This window comes from Gracilinanus agilis, chromosome 3 (assembly GCF_016433145.1).
Source record: "Gracilinanus agilis isolate LMUSP501 chromosome 3, AgileGrace, whole genome shotgun sequence".
In the NCBI taxonomy this organism is placed as follows: Eukaryota; Metazoa; Chordata; class Mammalia; order Didelphimorphia; family Didelphidae; genus Gracilinanus; species Gracilinanus agilis.
In genome coordinates this window covers 640743649-640761489 of record NC_058132.1, presented here as the reverse complement: position 1 = coordinate 640761489, position 17841 = coordinate 640743649, and the positions used below count along the sequence as shown (strand labels likewise).

Here is a 17841-nt window from a genome sequence, read left to right as displayed (position 1 = left end):
GGGGGTGGGGGGGAATAAGGAGGGAGGAGGGGGAAGAGGGGCTGCCCAGCGTCCGCGTCCCTCCAGCCTGGCCATCGCCCCCAGAACCGCCTGGACCCCGGCCCGGTCCAGCGCCGGAGCCCCTCTGGTGTGTGCTGGGGATGCTGCAGAGCGGGAGGGCGTCCTCGGCCGCCTCGGCCGCCCTCCCCACCCTGCAAAGAGGGTGTCGCTGCCTCGCTCCTAGAGGAGGCTAAGGAGGGAGGAGCTCGGGCCCTACGCAATGGCCTTCCTCCTCCTGCGTCAGTGTCTCTGCTCCGCCTGGGTATGCTGCGGGGAGCCCTCCACCCGCCATCCCCTCCGGCCTCCTGCGGGCCTCCTGCGCCTCTGGAGGGGAGTCTGGCGCTCAGCCCGTGCTCTGCCCCTCTCTCTGGGGCCCCGCCAGGCCCTCAGGGGGGCTCCTCACCCCCCACCCCAGTCCAGAACATCCCAGAACGTCCGCGCCCTTCGGGGTTCCTGCGGACGTGCGGGGGTGGGACCGAGAGAGGCCTGGAGGCCGGAGGGGCGGGAGGCCGGGTGACGAGGGGGAGGAGGCAGGAGCTGCAGCCGTCGACCTCGTCTGCGGTCCTGGATGGGGTGGCAGCGTCGAGGGGAGGGGGAGGAGGCGCTCCGGTCCACGCCGCTGTCTGGGTGGGCGGGGCGGGGCGGGGCCTCTGACCTCTCAGCCAACCCGAGTCCAGCATTGAGCCAAGCCCCTTGGCGCAACTGCTGGGCTCGCCTCGAAGCGCTGCGGGCGTGGACCGCGCTCCACCAATGGGCTGCGGCCTGGCCACTCCTCCCTGGATGCTCCCGGGCCTGGCCGGGGAGCGGCTCCTCCTCAGCTACCTTGTGACTGTCCCGCCGCCCTGAGGGGCTGGCGGGGCTGGTGAGCATCCCCGAGCTGGTCATGGGGCTTCTTTTTCCAGACCTGTCGAGAGGGGAGTCAAGATGGCCGCTTAGAAGCACGCAAGCCGAGTCCTCGGTGAAACCCCTCCACCCCGAGCCAAAGCAAAGCGCTTCCAGGGGGGAAAGAAACCCAAATCCAAGGACAGGCAGGGCCGGGATAAAAGGTAGGCAGAGAAGGCTGAAGGCTCCCCTTCAGGAAAAGAAAGAAGGTTCCAGGGCCCCTCCCCCACCCCCGGTGCTGAGACTCGGCGGTTGCTGGGTTGGGGGGGGGGGGGGGGAGGGGGGAAGGGCTCCAGCCTGGGGGGAGGGCCTTGCCACCGCAGCTGCCCTAGGCCCTGGGCTCTGGCCACAGCTGGCAGGAAGGCAGCTGGAGGAGAGGGGGGCAGCCTGGTCGCAGCCTTGGGCCACCCCGCCCCATCTAGGGCCTCTGCCTCTGGAGGTTCGGGCCTCAGGGCACATCTGCAGATCAGCTCCACCTACTGGCGCTGAGACCTGCGGTAAGAATCTGGCTGACTGGGATCCCTGGGTGAAGGCTGCCACCGCCCCCGGGTAGGGCTCTGGCCGGCAGCTGGCAGGGAGGAGTAGAGAGGAGGCCCGGAGGAAGTACCTTCAGCCCCTGCTCACTGCTGGGGAAGATCTGGCCTGAACAGGTCAGCTCCAACAGCCTAATCCAGGCCATCCCCAGAGCAGGGGGAAGCCCCTTGAGGCCCGGATGGAGCAGATAAACAGAGAAGCCAGATTACAGCCAATGACAGGGGGGGAAAGAAGGAAAGAATAAGAGAAAACCTGGAGAAAGAAGCCAGAAACGACCATCTACTGCTTGAGGAAGAGGAGAGCCGCCCACTGCCTGGGGGGGACCCTGATGGGAGAGTGACGGGCCCCGGAAATGGCAAATGGGGAACCACAGAAGAGCTCCACCATGCCGAGGGAGGCGAGTAGAACCTCCATCGTGGTAGGGACGCAATGAGATGGCGGAGCCCAGGCAAGAGGCATCTAGTAAGCCCACACTGTCTGCCAGGCCCTGTGCCAGGTGCCGGGAGGACCCAGAAGAGCAAAGACCAAGCCCCAAATCCTTCCACGGTGAAGCCGCCAGGAACACTAACCACCATGGAGCCGAACAAACTGGGTCCCAAAGGAGAGCCAAGGAAGTGTGTGCCACCATCCCTGTTGGCAAAGGCAGGGGCCTATGGGGGTGAAGTGTTGCCTTTGCCCTTAAGTATGATGGCTGGCTGAACTCTTTCTCTTCTGTCTTTTTTTCACTCTGAATGATGGCTCAATGGGAAGGGGGAGAAGAGAGGGAGAGATCTGGAAATGGGAGACCCCAGAAGCAATATGGATGAGTCAGAAAAAGGACAAACAAGGCTGAGATCCAGGGTGGCCTGAGCACAAAGAAACAAGGACTCGGAGGAATCTGGGGAAAGGTGGGAAGGCAGCGTCCAGCAGGCCAAAGCAGGACTAGGAGGATGAAGCCCCCAATCTGTTGGGGAACTCAGAAATGACCAAGACCAGAAAGAGAGGGGCCCACCCTCCCTGCCTCTCTCCCAGTGAAGGGGGTACTTCTAGGGGCAGAACAGAGCCCAGGGGTCTGAGCTGTTTTGGTTAGTTGGGAGATTCAAGGTTCTTGGCTCCCTCCCCTGCCCTCTCCCCTTGCTCTGGAGCCATCTTCCCTCTGAGATTCCCTCTGCCTCCCCTTGGGTCCATCTTTGATGTACACAATTGTCTCCCACATTCAAATGGAGGCTCTGCCTTTCTTATTTTTTTTTTTAATTTTTTAGTTGTTATTTAATAATTTTTCCATGGTTATATGATTCATGTACTTTCCCTCTCCTTTTCCCTCCCTGCTCCCAAAGCCAACAAGCAGTTCCACTGGGTTATACATGTATTATCACTCAATACTTATTTCCGTATTATTCATTTTTGTAATAATCTTTTTAAAACCAAAGTCCCACATCCAATACCCATAAAAAATAAAATGTTTTTCTTCTGCGTTTCTGCTCCCACAGTTCTTTCTCCGGATGTGGAGAGCGTTCTTTCTCCTGAGTCCCTCTGGATTGTCCTGGGTCATTGCGTTGCTGTTAGTAGCAGAGTCAGTTACATTTGATTGTGCCACAATGTATCAGTCTCTGTGTACAATGTTCTCCTGGATCTGTTCCTTTCACTCTGCATCAGTGTCTGGAGGTCTTTCCAGTTCACATGGAATTCCTCCAGTTCATCGTTCCTTTGAGCACAATAGTATCCCATTACCAGCAGATATTACAATTTGTTCAGCCATTCCCCAATTGAAGGGCATCCCCTCATTTTCCAGTTTTTTTTGCTACCACAAAGAGTGTGGCTATGAATATTTTGGTACAAGTCTTTTTCCTTATTATGTCTTTGGGGTACAAACCCAGCAGTGGCATGGCTGGATCAAAAGGCAGGCAGTCTTTTATAGCCCTTTGGGCATAATTTCAAATTGCCTTCCAGAATGGTTGGACCAGTTCACAACTCCACCAGCAATGCATTAATGTCCCAATTTTGCCACATCCCCTCCAACATTTACCCACTTACCTTTACTGCCATATTGGCCAATCTGCTAGGTGTGAGGTGGAACCTCAGAGTTGTTTTTATTTACATTTCTCTAAGCAGGAGGGATTTAGAACACTTTTTCACGTGCTTATTGATAGTTTTGATTTCTTTAACCGAGAATTGCCTATTCATGCCCTTTGATCATTTGTCAACTGGAGAATGGCTTGCTTTCTTGTAAATTAGACCGTTGTCAGAGAATTTTATTATAAAGATTTTTTCTCAGTTTGTTGCTTCCCTTCTAATTTTGGTTGCATTGATGTTATTTGTACAAAACCTTTTTTATTTAATGTAATCAAAATTGTTCATTTTGCATCTTATAATGTTTGGTCTTAAAGTCCTTCCTTTCCCAGAGATCTGACAGGTGTTCTATTCTATGTTCGCCTAATGTATTTATGATTCCACTCTTTATATTTGCCTTTGTTTTTATGTGCAGTGCTTGGCACAGTGCCTAGTACACAGGGAGCATTTAAGAAAACCTGAGTGACTGGTTTTGCTCAATTATCTTTCTTCGTTTCTAAGGAGGGTTCAGTGGTGGCTGTAGCAGCCTAGGCACAAGCCCACCTTGCCTGATGCCCCAAGGGCTTCTGGGATCACACTGCTGATGCCAGTGCCCTCCACTCTGTTCCACAGCCTAGAGAAGAAGCTTGAGCTTGAGTATCTCGGGAGTTGGAACAATGCTGGCAGCTCGCTTCTCCAGGTCTCTGGTGCATCTTGCCAGGAACTTCCTCAGTTTCCAGACCATCAGAAGGTAAGACCCTCAGAGGGCTGGGACGGCTCTGTTGAGGGCTCTGGCAGTGGTAACCAGGGTGGCTGACGAGGGCTTTGCCCCATGGTGCAGCACCAAGCTTAGGTGAGCTGGGCCAAGTACCCCTTCTGCACCCTTCCCTCTGATACCTTGGTAACAGGACCCCAGGATGCAGAGTCCTCCCTCAGGCTCTGGCCAGTGCCCAGGATGGGAGGGTCGGGGCAGGAATCATGCTTGTGTTGTCTGTAGCCAAAGGAATGGGAAGAAAAGGTCTGCCCTTGGGAGCGAGGGAGCCAGAGGCCTCCGTGTTCTCAGAGCCGGGCACTATCTCCCATGGGGGCTGGACCATCAACCCCTAGAACCAGCCTCATTCCCTTCCATGGCTAAAGGTCTTTGAATCTTGGATCCAGAGTAGGAAGGGGCCTCCCGAGGCTTCTCTTTTTGCAGATGGGGAAACTGAGATCTAGAGAGGTGAAGGACTTGCTCAAGGTCATGCGAGTAGCTATTTGGCCTGTGTGAGGCAAGATTTGGCCCTGTAGGCTAGACTGTGCTGACTTCAGAGTGGTGGGCAGGGCAAGAAGGGCTTCTCCTCTCAAGGAAGGGCCACCTCTCCCTTGCTGCCTCTGGGCGCTGGGGAGCAGTGGTCAGCTCTTGCCAGGGTCACGCTGGGGAGGCTGGCCTGAGCTCCTAGCACCCGAGATGCCAGTCTGGGTGATGCTTCTTCCTCACTGCCCCTCCCAAGGCCTGGGGAGAGAACAGCATCTTTATATTTCTAGCCATGTTTGGACTCGGGACAAGTCCAAAGTCTTGCCTAACTGTGAGCCGGAGGAAGGCAGGAAGCAAGAGGGAAGCCTGGGCCCAAGCAGGGAGTCCTGCCTGCCAAGGAGGGGTCGTCCTGTTCTGGACAGCAGGGAACACAGTGGCCTGCCTGGGCAGTGCAGCAGGATGCCATCCCAGCCAAAGCAGCTGCCAGGGCTCTGCCCAGGCAAGCAGACCAGAAGCCGCTCTGGAAAGGGCATTTGGAAGGGTCATTGGGGAATGGAATGTGACTTGGCCCCCATCTGGGAGGATAGTGGAGGCCCGGACATATCCCAGGAGTTGTTGCCCTTTAAGAGGAACCATCCAAGGGCAGATTCGTTCATCTTGAGGCCCTGGAGCTTTCTGGGACCCCGACATCAAAGACATGAAGGGACAGGAGCTGGGTTATCAGGAACATGGCTTGGCACTGGGGAAGACCAGGCTCTAAGAGCATGTCCCTGGGCAAGCAGCATCCTCCCCATCCCCTCTCGGAACCCAGTTTCTCCTCATAATTTATATAGAGCGACAACTCTGCGAGGTGGGTACTATTATTCCAATGGTACAGGTTGGGAAAACTGAGGCAAACAGAAGTGAAGTAACTTGCCAAGGGTTCAAAGTCAGATCCCCGACCCCCTAACCCCAGGCAATTATCTCTTAAAGGGGGTCCTGAACGTACAATTGAGGGCATGAAGAATGACTGGAGGGTAGTCAGTGTGGTAGAAATCTGGACCCTGGAGCGGACTATGAGCTCAGCAGGAGTCGGCCAAGTCATCTGACTCCTGGGACAAGGAAGTCACCTGTGGCCCTGGGCAGACCCCACGTGGAAATAATGCTCGGTTCAGGGAAGGACAAGCTGGAGAGAATCCAGAAGAGATGGCCCAGCCAGCCAGGACTGGTTGAGGGGCCTGCAGACGTCTAGGTCACAGGAGAAAGAACTCACCTGTCTATACCGCCTTCCCTCGCTGGCACATCTGACCCAGCTCTGGGGCAGCCCCGGGCTGCCCCCAACACCTGCCTGTTCAGGGGTCGGCCAGGGTGGGCTCAGGTGGCACAAATCCACAAGCTCCTCCCCGGCCTGGACTGCCCTCTGCAGCCACCTGCCCAGGGCGTCTGCCCCTTCCTGTCTGCCTGCCTTCTTGGGCCTTGGCTGCCCATGGCAGAGGGAGAAGTTCGAGGCAGGCTCCAGCTAAGCTAAGCTGCTGCAGCATCCTTGTAGCCCAGGCAGTCAGCACCTGCTCTCTGCCCCTCACTGCTCTGTCCTTCCTTGTAGGCCTGGCCAGGAGCTCTTCGATCCACACTCCACCCTGGCTGGCCAAAGGTCCTATTCTACCCAAAAAACAGAGGTGAGCAGAGCTCCTAGTCATGCTGTGCCTGGGCAGATGATGCCCATCGATGCCAGGCCTTTAGACTGGGAGAGAGGTGGGGGGAGGGCCTGGGACCCCTGAGCAGAATTCGCAGCCTTGGTGGGGAGACTGGTATTGGGACCCGGGCTTAGGTCTTGATAGCCCAAGGTTCTATGGCAGGGTCGGGTGCAGGCTTGAGGGGCTGCAACCATTTCCTAGACTCGAATGAAGAACTTCTGGCTTCTTCCTGAAACCAGCTAGCAAGATGGCTGGGGGACTCTGTTGGCCAGGAGAACCCCATAAATATAAACCGCCATCTTGGCCCTGCCTCCTCCAGGACATTTATTAAGTAGCTAGCTGCTGTGTACGTTGGATGCAGGCTCAGGCTTCTCCCATCTGCGGGCGAGCCCCCATTCATGCTGATCACCCTTAACTCCCTTTGGAGTCGTCCCTGCCCTCGGGGTTCCCCTCCTCCTCCTCGGCCTTTGGGATGGCAGGTTTCTGAGCCGGTTCATTAACCCGCCTCCCCGTTATGCTGTGTGCTTGGGCCTTCCTCACAGATCAGCGATAAAGCCGTGTTTATCACGGGCTGCGACTCTGGCTTTGGCTTCACCATGGCCAAAAACCTGCATGATCTGGGCTTCCGAGTGTTCGCCGGCTGTCTTTTCAAGGTAGGACCCTGAGCCTTCCTCAGGGAAGGGGGGGTGGGGGGGCCGGGGTTGAGGGAGGGGCACGGAGGGCCATGGCGTCTGCTCCTCTGCCCCTCCTGTGCTCTCCCTGAGAAGGAAGAGAGGATCCTGGGGAGAGCCACGGCGCCTGCTCCTCTGCCCCTCTCATGCTTTGCCTACCTTTAGGGAAGGAGCCACATCTCGTGGCCCCACACATTTCTCACGGCTCATCATAGGCTGCATCTCTCCAGAACCTCCTGGGCTGCTGGGTCCCTGGTCCAACCTAAAGTCTTAAGATGGGAACCCAGACCCTGGCTTGCTCGTTCATGCAGTCACTCCAATGCTGGCAGCACTGCTGGTGGGGCAATCGTGTTCTCTTGATTCTCTGGAGCTTGGATGGCCCTCGGGGCCAAACTGCCCTATTTTGCAGATGAGGAAACTGAGGAAAATGACTTTCCCAAAGCCAAGATTCAAATGTGAGGCTATGACTTTGCATCCCGTGCTCTTCTCACAGACATTTGCCAACACACTGAAGCCCGTATGCTTGAAGCCTTACACAGACACGTGCCCTCCCCACACACACGTACGCCCCTAGCAGAGGTCTGGGCCACCAATGGATTTCACTAGAGGGCAGGGAAAGCTCCTGGACACGACTATTTTTCCCCCAATTACACGTAAAAACAATAGTTTAACGTGAATTTTTTAAGTTTTGAGTTCCAGACTCTTTCCTTCCTTCCCACCTTCCCTCTCACATGAGATGGCATCGTTTTGTGGAAGAGAAGAAAAGGGAGGAGGAGGAAGAAGAAGAAGAGGAAGAAGAAGAAAAAGGAGGGGGAAAGAGATGATGGGGTTTCGGCCTGGGTTCAGATCAGCTCTTCGAGGAGGGCAGTTGGCATTTTTCATCAGGAGTCTCAGGGATTGTCTTGGATCACAGCATTGCTGAGAATAACCCGGCCATTCCCAGCTGGTGCTGTGTGCGGGGTTCTGCTGGTTCTGCTCCTTTTGCTTTGCTTCAGTGCTTTCAGGTCTTTGCAGGTTTTTCTGAAATCCTCCTGCTTGCCGTTTCTTACAGGTGCAATCGTGCGCTGAGGACTCTGGCCTCCGATTGTTATCAAGTTTATTAGAATCCCTTGGGTAGGTCAAAGCAGAGAGATCGAGTCCAGCTAGCTAGGGGGCCTCTACAGCAGCACCCCAGCACGCAAGCTCCTTGGCAGGACCACCGAGACAGAGAGCGCACTTCCTTGTCTCCCTTCTGGGGCACATTCAGTCCTGTCTGGATCTAGTGCGTAGGCCGCAGTCCCGTGACCCAACGCTAGGTGACATGCGTGGCGTAGCTCAGCAATGCAGGCAGGACCTCATGCGGGATCCTGGGAGAGGATGCCCTTCCCCTGCAGCACAATAGTATTCCAGCACCAGCACAGACCACAACAGCCCCTCAGTTTCCAATTCTCAGCCACCCCTAAAAGCAGCTCTAAATATTTTTGCCCAGAGAGGCCCTTCCCCCCTTTTTCGGATGTCTTTGGGATGGTATTGACGGATCTGAGTCCTTGGAACATGGTTCCAAACTGCTCTTCGGCATGACTGGATCAGATTGCAGCTCCACCAGCAATGTATTAGTTGACTGGGCTGTTTGAAGGACAGGACTGCTCCCTCCCTCTTCTGCCAGGATTGGTGGGGGCTCTGCTCCCTAGCCTCTCCCTGTTGGCCAAGGTCTCAGCTGGGGTTCTGCATCTCCTTCCTCCCCCTCCCCCCTCTTCACATTTCCTTTGGGGTCTCTGCCCTGGCTTCTGCAGTTAAGGTCCCAGGTAGGCAGTGCCCCAGCCAAAGTCCACTCTGTCTGTCTGTCCCCAGGCCCTTTCCTGGCATGCAGCCTGCCAGCTCTGGGGGTTCCTGGGCAGGAAAACTCGTCCTGGCTCCGCACGCCCGTCCCAAGTCCCCGAGCTTTGGATCCTTGCCCAAACCCCAGAGCCATGGGGGCCTTTGTCTGAATTTTCAAAGTAGACTCACAGAAGGCTGACGTCAGAAAGGGCCTCGGAGGCCCAACCCAACTCTTGTTTGACAGACGAGAGAACTGAGGGCCCGAGACTTCCCCAAGGCCACACGGACATCTGAGGGACAAAGTGGGGCACCCAGGCCAGCCTCTCTCCGGCCGGGCTTGTGCTCTTGCCCTGATTTTGAGCTCCGGACGTGGTCTGGAGTCTCCTGAATGCCCGCAACATGGGCTCAGGGACCAGCAATCGGTTCCGCTGCCATGTGGCCAGAAGCAGAACAACGGCTTCGCTTCCCAGGCATTGTGACGCTCCGACTCCTCTGGCGTGTCGGCTCTCCCAGCCCCGTCTCGTCTGGACATTTGCCAAGTGTGCCAGAGCTGCCCTTCCCCATGCCACGATAAGACAAGGGTGCAGACCGGGGCCTTCCCCACAAGCTGGCAGAGACCATCGAGGACTCGCCCGCGACGCTGTTTCCGCCGGCACAGCGAGGAGGCTGGAAGATGGCGGGCTGACGTCCGAGAGGCCTCTCCCTCGGGAGTCCGGCTTGTCTTGTCCTGGAGGGAGTCCAGGCACTCGTTGCTGCTCTGGGCCTTCTTTGTGGCTCGGTCGTTTCAGTTCCGTCTGACTCTTTGTGACCCCCTTTGGGGTCTTCTGGGCAAAGATCCTGGAGTGGTTTGCCATTTCCTTCTCCACCTCATTTTGCAGATGAGGACACTGAGGCCAATGGGTGAAATGACTTGCCCAGGGTCACCCGGCTAGTAAATGTCTGAGGCTGAATTTGAACTCGGGTCTTCCTGACTCCAGGCCTGGTGTTCTATCCACTGTGCTCCCTAGCTGTACCCTCTTTTTTAAAAAATCAGGATGACTGTGGCCCTTCTCCGGGCCTCTGGGGCCTCCTGGCTTCTCCCAGATCTTCCGGTCGGAAGCTGTAGCTTCAGGGGCTCCAAGGCCTACAGGAGAGGGCTGCCTGGCCCAGTGGCTGGCCTGAATGAGGGTGGCCGGAGGCGGAGCCACGTTGGCCTGTCCTTTCTCCTTGGCAGAGAAACAGAAACCAAGGACGGTTTGGGAGGTTCTACTGTTTCCTTCTTCCCATGAATGCAGACCCTGAGGGGGAAGGGGCCCTCGAGGCCCCCCATTTTACAGACAGAGAGTTGGAGGAGTTCTCTGGATCCATTTGGGGGGGTTCCCCTCCCTGGGCTCTCCTGGAAAGGCTGGAAGGTTGGTCAGCCCGGGGACGTCCTGGAGAGTCCCCTTTCCGGGGTGGGACGGAGCCGATGGTCGCCGCGGCCTTCGAGGGTGAGGCTGGAATTGGGGCTCCTCTGAGGGTTCTCTCCCTCTCTGGTCCCCAGGATGTTCCTGGGAGTCCTACCGAAGGCCCCGTCTGACCCTGCCCACTGGCCTGCTTGGCCCCTTTCTGCCTGGGCGGAGGCCAGAGTCCTGACGCCGGGCTTTTGTGTCTAGGAAAAGGGAGGAAAAGGGGTCGAGGAGCTGGACAACATGAAGAGCGAGCGCATGCAGACCGTCCAGCTGGACGTCTGCCAGAGTTCGGAGGTAGAAAAGGCCGTGAAGACAATCCGGGAGAGCCTGAAGGACCCGGAGAAAGGTAGGCGGGACCGGTCCAGGCTGGGCCTTGAAGGCCGAGGTTTCCTGAGGTGCCAGACTGGGAATGACATGCTGAGGAGGAGGAGGAGGGCCAGGAGAGGCTTTAGGCCTAACGCAGAGGCCCACGGTCACCTCCCTCCCTGGAACCCCTTGGATTTAGGGCTTTGGGGACCGTCTGAATTGTCTCCCAATCCCCGCAGCAGCTGGGCAGGACTCCTTCGCTTTTCCATTTCCTATCCGTGCACCTGTCGGTGAGCTCCTGGGGCCTCGGCACAAGGCTTGGCATGCAGTGGGTGCCAAATAAATGTCCATTGGCCTGAATGGGATTGATGGGAGGAAAGCCTCCTGGGAAGCAGAGTGTTTTACTAAGACAAATCTTCCGGGAGGCGGACCCATCCCTGCCACCACCCAGGGGTAGAGCGGGGGCCCTTCCCTCCCTCCCCAGCCTAGGCATGCCTGGAGCACCCCCTTTCCTGGGCCTCAGAGGCAGTGGGGGCTCAGCCCGAGGGTGCCACGCGCTGGGCCGGCTCAAGGGCAGCCGTGTGGCACATTCGCATGAATCGTGACACGTAGCGGCCCTGCAGGGTTGGATCCCCGATCTAGAGGGGCCAAGTGGTGTTCAGTGACATGTCCAGGGTCTGCCCGCCCAGCCTCCTCTCCTGTGATTGCCCCAAGCCAGAGGCAGCCGCTGTGCTGAGGCAGCAGGACGCGTGGGGCTAAATTTCAGCCGTCAGCTGACCGGAGCCACTCGTCTCCCCAGCCACGTCTCCCTCTGGGAGATACGCCGAGAACGCCGGCTAGGGATGGGTGGCGAGCTCTGCGCCCTGGGCCCCGGCTGCCAGGAAGGATCAGCAGGGCTTTAACGACCTCTTTGTCCCCTGTCATTGCACAAGGGTGGAGTCTAAGGCCTGGAGAGGGCACGTGACTAGACCAAGGTCTCCTAGCAAGAGTCCAGGCATCGGGGCTGTGGCCCATCCTCCCGATTCCCAGCTGGCCCCATGCCTTGACTCTCCCCATGGAAGGAGGCACAGAGCAGGGAGCAAGCAGGTACCCGGCCTGCTACGGCTTTGGGCCTGAGCCAGGCTGGCTTTGACCTCCCTGGGCCTCGGAGGGTGATGGCAGGAGGCAGTGACAGAGACAGATGCTTTCGTTAGAAGAAAGTCGGGGTCCCCCCCTCTAAAGGGCCTTTAAAGGAGCCCCACGTGGGGGTTCAGAGGTCAGGAAAGGCAGACTGGCCCGCTGGGGAGGCCGTGCCCAGCTCCCACCCCGCCACTCCTCTCGTTGTGTGCCAGGGGCAGATCATTGGGTCAGGAGGCAGCGCCCCTCCTCTCTAAGCCTCGGGCTCTTCCTCTGGGCCATGGGGACGGGCTTGGACGGCCCAGAGCAGACCGGTGGGCCAGGCCCCACAAGCCAGGGAGCCAGTGCTTCTGGGGCTCCGACAGTGTGCTCGGGGGTGACGCTAAGCCCATTCTGGGCGGTGTGGTGGGACGGCTAGGATCCAGGGGCTGGCATGAAGGCCGTGGGTTCAAATTCTGCCGGTAACGTTCGTTCCCTGGTGACCTTTGCCAAGGCCTGGCTGTGGCTCAGCAAACGTGTTATTGTGTGCGTGTGTGTGCATGCATGTGTAGACGTGCACGTGCCACACACCAAGCCTTTTGCCAGTCGCTGGAAGGTGGAAAAGGGTTATCTGGGTGGGGATGTGGGTAAAAGCATGTCCAGGAGGGTCTGGGGCCGACCCATGCAAAGGCTCAGAGGTGGGAGAGTAACTGGAGAACAGCAGGTGCCCAGAGGAGGGGGCAGAGGGCCGCCTTTGCCACTACTTTGGCTCACTTGCAAGGCTGCTTCAGGGGACTCTCTCCTTCCCTGCGTGGCCCGGTGCCTCGTGGGAGAGCCAGAAGGGAAGCCCAGCTGGGGCAGCTGCCCCGGGGGCTCCTTGTCGTCTCCGTCGTCCCCTGGAGCAGGTGCCCTGGTGTTCCTTGAGGGGCAGCGGTGGCCTGGGCATGTTTGCTTCTCAGACCCTGGCACGAACCTCTGACCTCTGCAGAAAATATAAGTAAAGGTAATGGGGTCACCAGGGATATTATAAATAAACTAAGTGGTCTGTGAGAACACACACTGGGATTTATGAGAGACTAGACCTGGACATGGGGATCTGAACAGCCAAGCTGCTCCTAACTGACAAAGGACAGTTAGCCAACTGTCACCCTGGGCCAGAGGCTTTGAATCCAACAGACAAGGTAACAGGATATAACTGGGTTTAATTATGAACAACTAAAAGGTAGGATAGGGATGTCTACTCTAAAACCTTAAGTCTAATGATATAACCCACAGGGAGAGGGAAGACCTATTTCTACACTAACTTAGTAATCTAAACTGGCAGGGCCCAAGGAGCAGTGGAGTCTCTGGGTGGCTGCCTCAGACCTGGAACCTGCCAGGCTTGAGCAGCTCAGCTGGGGCCTTTGTGGCTTTGGGATTGTCACTGCAATCCACTGATGATCTCTGGATGCCAAGAGCCACGGTGGTCTCAGGTACCAAGTAGAGAAGGTGTGCTCAAGACTCTGTCCACCAGATCTCAAACTTCTCCTCTTCCTTGGCACAGGACTGTTGATCTTCTCTCTGCTAGATGCCACCACACAGGATCCCAGGGAAAATCAGGATACAGGATGTCCTTTTACTCTGAGTGCTCCCAGGGCTAACCACAGTTGGTGTTAACCCCCAATGGAGTCCTTCCCAGAGCACAAGTCCCTTCTTCCTGCTCCCTCATTCCATCCTGGAATTCCCAGCTCCAGCTCCTTCCTGCTAGATACATCTTAATACCTAATCAATAACTAGTCTTATCTTCCTCACAACACCTCCCACGGCATCTCGGGAGGAAGACGCTGCCAGAGGCAGAGCCAGGCCTTCCCAGGCGGCCCCGGGGAGCTTCAATGGACTCTGCTCCCCAGTATCTCTGCCAAGCGAGCCCCCAGCGGGGTCCTAGAGAGTCGGACACAAATGGACAACAATCACCAGGCTGGCTCCAGCTCTCTTGTACTTTCTGGTCCAGCCAAGGCTTCCTCACTGCTCCGTACCCATGAAACGGGTATCATCTCCCACCTCGGCATCTTTACCAGGCTGTGCCCCCACCACTAGGTTTCTGCCCCTGAATCCCCCTTGCCTTTGCCTTGTTCCTCTCTTCTAACCAATCCTCTGGGTTGTCTCCACCTGTAGAACGGAAGCGCCGAGGGCATCAGGCAGTCTCTCTCTCCATCTTTGCCCCCTGTGCCCAGCACACAGTGGGTGCCCAGCAATGCATGGGCATGGGGCGAGAGTCCCGAAGGACCCTGGGAGGTGGGACCCCGAGGGTCAGAGGAGGCAGCTCAGCTGGACAGAAGGCAGGTGGTTGGACGGCCCCCAGAGCCCTTCTCTCGTGTCGTTCCAGGGCTCTGGGGGCTGGTGAACAACGCAGGCATTTCCACCTTCGGCGAGGTGGAGTTCACCAGCATGGAGACCTACAAGGAGATTGCTGAAGTGAATCTGTGGGGGACGATCCGAACGACCAAGGCTTGCCTCCCGCTCATCCGGAGGGCCAAAGGTGAGCGAGGCCCCCTGTGCCCCTAACGGGTGTCCGAAGCCCAGATGGGCAGCGCTGGCCCCTGGGGGATGGCCAAGACGGGTTCTATCCTCCAGCCCAGAGCGTCTGACCCCAACTCCTCAAAAGCGGCCCCCTTAGGGGGCAGCTAGCTGGCTCAGTGGATGGAGAGCCAGGCCTAGAGACGGAAGGTCCTGGGTTCCAATCTGGCCTCAGACACTTCCCAGCTGTGTGACCCTGGGCAAGTCACTTGACCCCCCATTGCCTACCCCTGATCACTCTTCTGCCTTGGAGCCAATACATAGTATTGACTCCAAGACGGAAGGTGAGGGCTTAAAAAAATAAAAATCAGCCTGCTTGCCTCAACCCACAGAGAAGGGAGCTGCTCAGGCAGGAGTTGGGCCAATTTGAACCCAGATCATCTGACTCCCCAGCTAGGTTCTTGCCTTCCCTCTGAGGTGGAAGTGTTAGGAGGTTAGAAAAGCACAAGCACCTACCAGTGCCCAGGGGCAGGAGGGGCACCCAGTTAGGACACCCCCAGGTGGCCTTGAATGACCCAACGTCTTCCCTGAGAGAACTTGGGGGGCTCCCTGGGCCCAGAGCAGTCAAGAACAGGAACCTCTAAGCCATTAGACTGCCATGCTGAGGTCTGACCAGCTTCTCCATCCATCTGGCATTCAGAACCCTTCAGACATGGCTCCTCTCTCCCTTCTTGGCATGACGTGGCTCCCCTTCATACTCCTGCCCTCTAGCCAAACTGCCCCCATCTGACATGCCTGGGAGGGTCTTTGCCCCCCCCCAAGCGCAGCTCAGAAGTCTTCCCTGATTGCCCTTGCCCCTGCCCCGTCCCTGGTATTAACGCTGTCAATATGAGGGGTCCCCGAAGTTTCAGGGGGTTCTGGGTGGGAAAGACCTTTTAGCACGTGCTCCTCCTCTGGCTAGGGTGACCTCAGGGCATGGTGGTGGCGTCCTGCAGAGGGCTGGCACGAGTGCAAATCTGCCCCTGGGCCTTGCCAGCCTACACAGCTACTTCGTCAGGAATCTGCCTACTGTCTGTCCACCACTCCCCCATCCCTCCACTTAGCTCTCTGTCCTCCATCTTCTACCCATCATCCCTCTGCCTGCCTGACTCATCTCCACCCATCCTCCCAATCACCCTCCAGGGGGACCCCCACTTATTAGGGGTCTCCTATGTACGGGCCACTTTGCTGGAGGCTGGGGGCAGAAAGCGGAGATGGGAGAGTCCTTGCCTTCACGGAGCTCATGTTCTAGAGAACATGGTGGCCCAGAGGATGATGGGAGATGGCAAAGGGCAGCCTGAGGCTTCTAGGCTGGGAGGGAGCAAAGGCTTCCTGGAGGAGGTGGCCCTGTCCTGGGCTTTGAAAGCCAAGAAGGTTTCTGAGAAGTACATAGGAGGAGGGAGACATCGCCAGACCACGGGGCTGTGGGATGTGGCCGGACAGGCTCAGGGAAGCTGGCCTGGTCAATGGGCAGGAACAGAGCAGGGGAATCATGGGAGAGAAGACTGGGAAGGTAGGGGAAGGCCATACTAGGCACGCGGAGGGCTACGGAGGCTGAGTGAGCAGAGAGGGGTGCATAATTAGGAAGCCCCAGGTGGGGCTGCTGAAGAGAAGATGGGCTGGGGGAGGAGAGCCAAGGCAAGGGATGCAGGGAAAATGTAGAGAAGCAACGAGAGCTGGCGATGATTGGGGGTGGTGTGAGGGACCGAGGGCAAGGCTGGGCCTGGGGCCAAGATGGATGGGGGAGCCCTTGAGGAAGGAGCAATGGAGCTGCGAGCTGAGGGCCCGGGTTTCAGCCAAGCTCGGAGGCTTCTCCCTCTCTGCAACCCGTGGACGAGTTCAAGCCTGACTCCCTCCTTGATAAAATGAAGGGGTTGGCCTGGGGAGTTCCATCTTCCTGGGATGGGCCACGGAGCCTGGACCCAAATGACCCCACAGACGGGCAGATCTCCAGACTTTGGTGAGGGCTGAGAGAGGGAGAGATAAAGAGAGAGAGACAGAGAGATAAAGAGAGAGACAGGGAGAGAGAAGGAGAGGAAGAGAGAGAGAGAGACGCATGGAGCTAGAGAGATAAAGAGAGAGAGAGAGAGAGGGAGAAGTAGAGAAATAGAGATAGACACATGGAGATAGAGAGATAAAGAGACAGGGAGAGGGAAAGAGACAGGCAGAGAGGAGAGAGGGAGATAGAGAAATAGAGATAGACACATGGAGATAGAGAAGGAGGGAGGGAGAGAGACAGACACGGAGAGAGAGAGGAGGGAGAGATTCCAGAGCCGGGAGGGACCTGAGACGCTCCAGTGCAGCCAGCTTTGGCTTGACCCAAATCTCTTGCTGGTGGTCATCTGGCCGCTGAGGGCACGGGGAGGGGGGGTGGTTTGCCCCATCTCCCGAGGCGGGCCCGGCTCTCCATGGCGGCCGTCCCCACACAGCCCTTGGTGTCCCCTCTGCAGGCCGGGTGGTGAACATCAGCAGCATGCTGGGCAGGATGAGCAGCCCTTCGCGCTCCCCCTACTGCATCACCAAGTACGGGGTGGAGGCCTTCTCGGACTGCCTCCGCTACGAGATGTACCCGCTGGGCGTCAGGGTCAGCGTGGTGGAGCCGGGGAACTTCATCGCGGCCACCAGCCTCTACAGCCCCGAGCGCATCCGGGCCATCGCCAACATGATGTGGAACAACCTGCCCGAGGTGGTGCGCCAGGACTACGGCCGGGAGTACTTCGAGGAAAGCGTCACCAAGATGGAGAGTTACTGCAACAGCGGCTCCACCGACACCAGCTCTGTGATCCGAGCCGTCCAGCACGCGCTGACCTCCGCCAGGCCCTACACCCGCTACCACCCCATGGACTACTACTGGTGGCTGCGGATGCAAATCATGACCCACACCCCGGGAGCCATCTCGGACATGCTCTACATCCACTGAGGGAGAGCAGGGCAGAGGCCGGGGACCGTCGACGCTCAAGTGGGGCCCTTGGCAGGCCAGGGCCTCGGCCTTGTCTTCCTGGGCCGGCTCCCCCCGACCCCAGCCCCAGCCCCGACCCCTGGCACCAGCCAGGAAGCACAGAGCAGTGCTTGTCTCTGCCAAAGGGAAACGGTGAGGAAGGCCAACACGCAACCCACCAAAACTCTGGAAGAGGCTTCTCCAGCCAGCCAAGCCAAAGATCAGCAGCTTCCAGCCCTCCCTTGTGAGGAGCTCATTCAGTCACTCATTCATTCAGGCAGTGTATCAAGTGCCTTTTCTTGCCGCAGCAGCAGCAGCACCGGGCTGTGCCCAGCACAGAGCAAGGGAATTCCTTTGGCTCTTGCACCCCCTCCATTCACCCGCCAGGAATTGAGAATTGAGCATCCCAGGCGAGCCCTGGCAGATTTCAGGCCAGTCATTTCAGCTTAGATTGTCTCCCTCTTCCTCCTCTTCTGTCTGTTTCTTTTCTTCTCTCCCTCCCTCCCCTCCACTTTTCTTTCTCGTCCCCTTCTAGGTCTCTGTCCCTCTCCCCCTTTCTTCCTCCCTCTCTCTTTGCCCACCTTTCTCTCTGGCCACTCTCCCTCTCCCTCCCCCTCTCCTGTCTCTCTTTCATCCTCCCTCCCCCCCCCCCCCCCCCCCCCCCCCCCCCCCCCCCCCC

At 57.7% G+C, this 17841-nt stretch overlaps 1 protein-coding gene across 2 annotated transcripts; it reads left to right on the top strand.

The window, feature by feature from the left end:
* The first annotated feature begins 880 nt into the window (after positions 1-880).
* On the top strand, positions 881-17691 carry BDH1 (3-hydroxybutyrate dehydrogenase 1). 2 transcript variants are annotated; one of them, XM_044670873.1, is made up of 7 exons: positions 881-1085; positions 4117-4234; positions 6300-6372; positions 6933-7043; positions 10493-10634; positions 14055-14207; positions 16675-17691. In XM_044670873.1, the coding sequence occupies exons 2-7, from the start codon at positions 4161-4163 to the stop codon at positions 17142-17144; spliced, it is 1023 nt and encodes a 340-aa protein (XP_044526808.1). In that variant the 5' UTR covers positions 881-1085; positions 4117-4160; the 3' UTR covers positions 17145-17691. The 2 variants fall into 2 exon arrangements, with proteins under 2 accessions (XP_044526808.1, XP_044526809.1); XM_044670874.1 differs by lacking the exon at positions 881-1085 and adding an exon at positions 1273-1418.
* Positions 17692-17841: the final 150 nt, after the last annotated feature.

Bases quoted from the DNA above. Each gene is read 5' to 3' on its own strand.
- BDH1 (XM_044670873.1), top strand. From the start codon at position 4,161: ATGCTGGCAGCTCGCTTCTCCAGGTCTCTGGTGCATCTTGCCAGGAAC. The intron at 4,235-6,299 runs GTAAGACCCTCA...CCTTCCTTGTAG, and splicing joins AGTTTCCAGACCATCAGAAG to GCCTGGCCAGGAGCTCTTCG. The intron at 14,208-16,674 runs GTGAGCGAGGCC...TCCCCTCTGCAG, and splicing joins GCTCATCCGGAGGGCCAAAG to GCCGGGTGGTGAACATCAGC.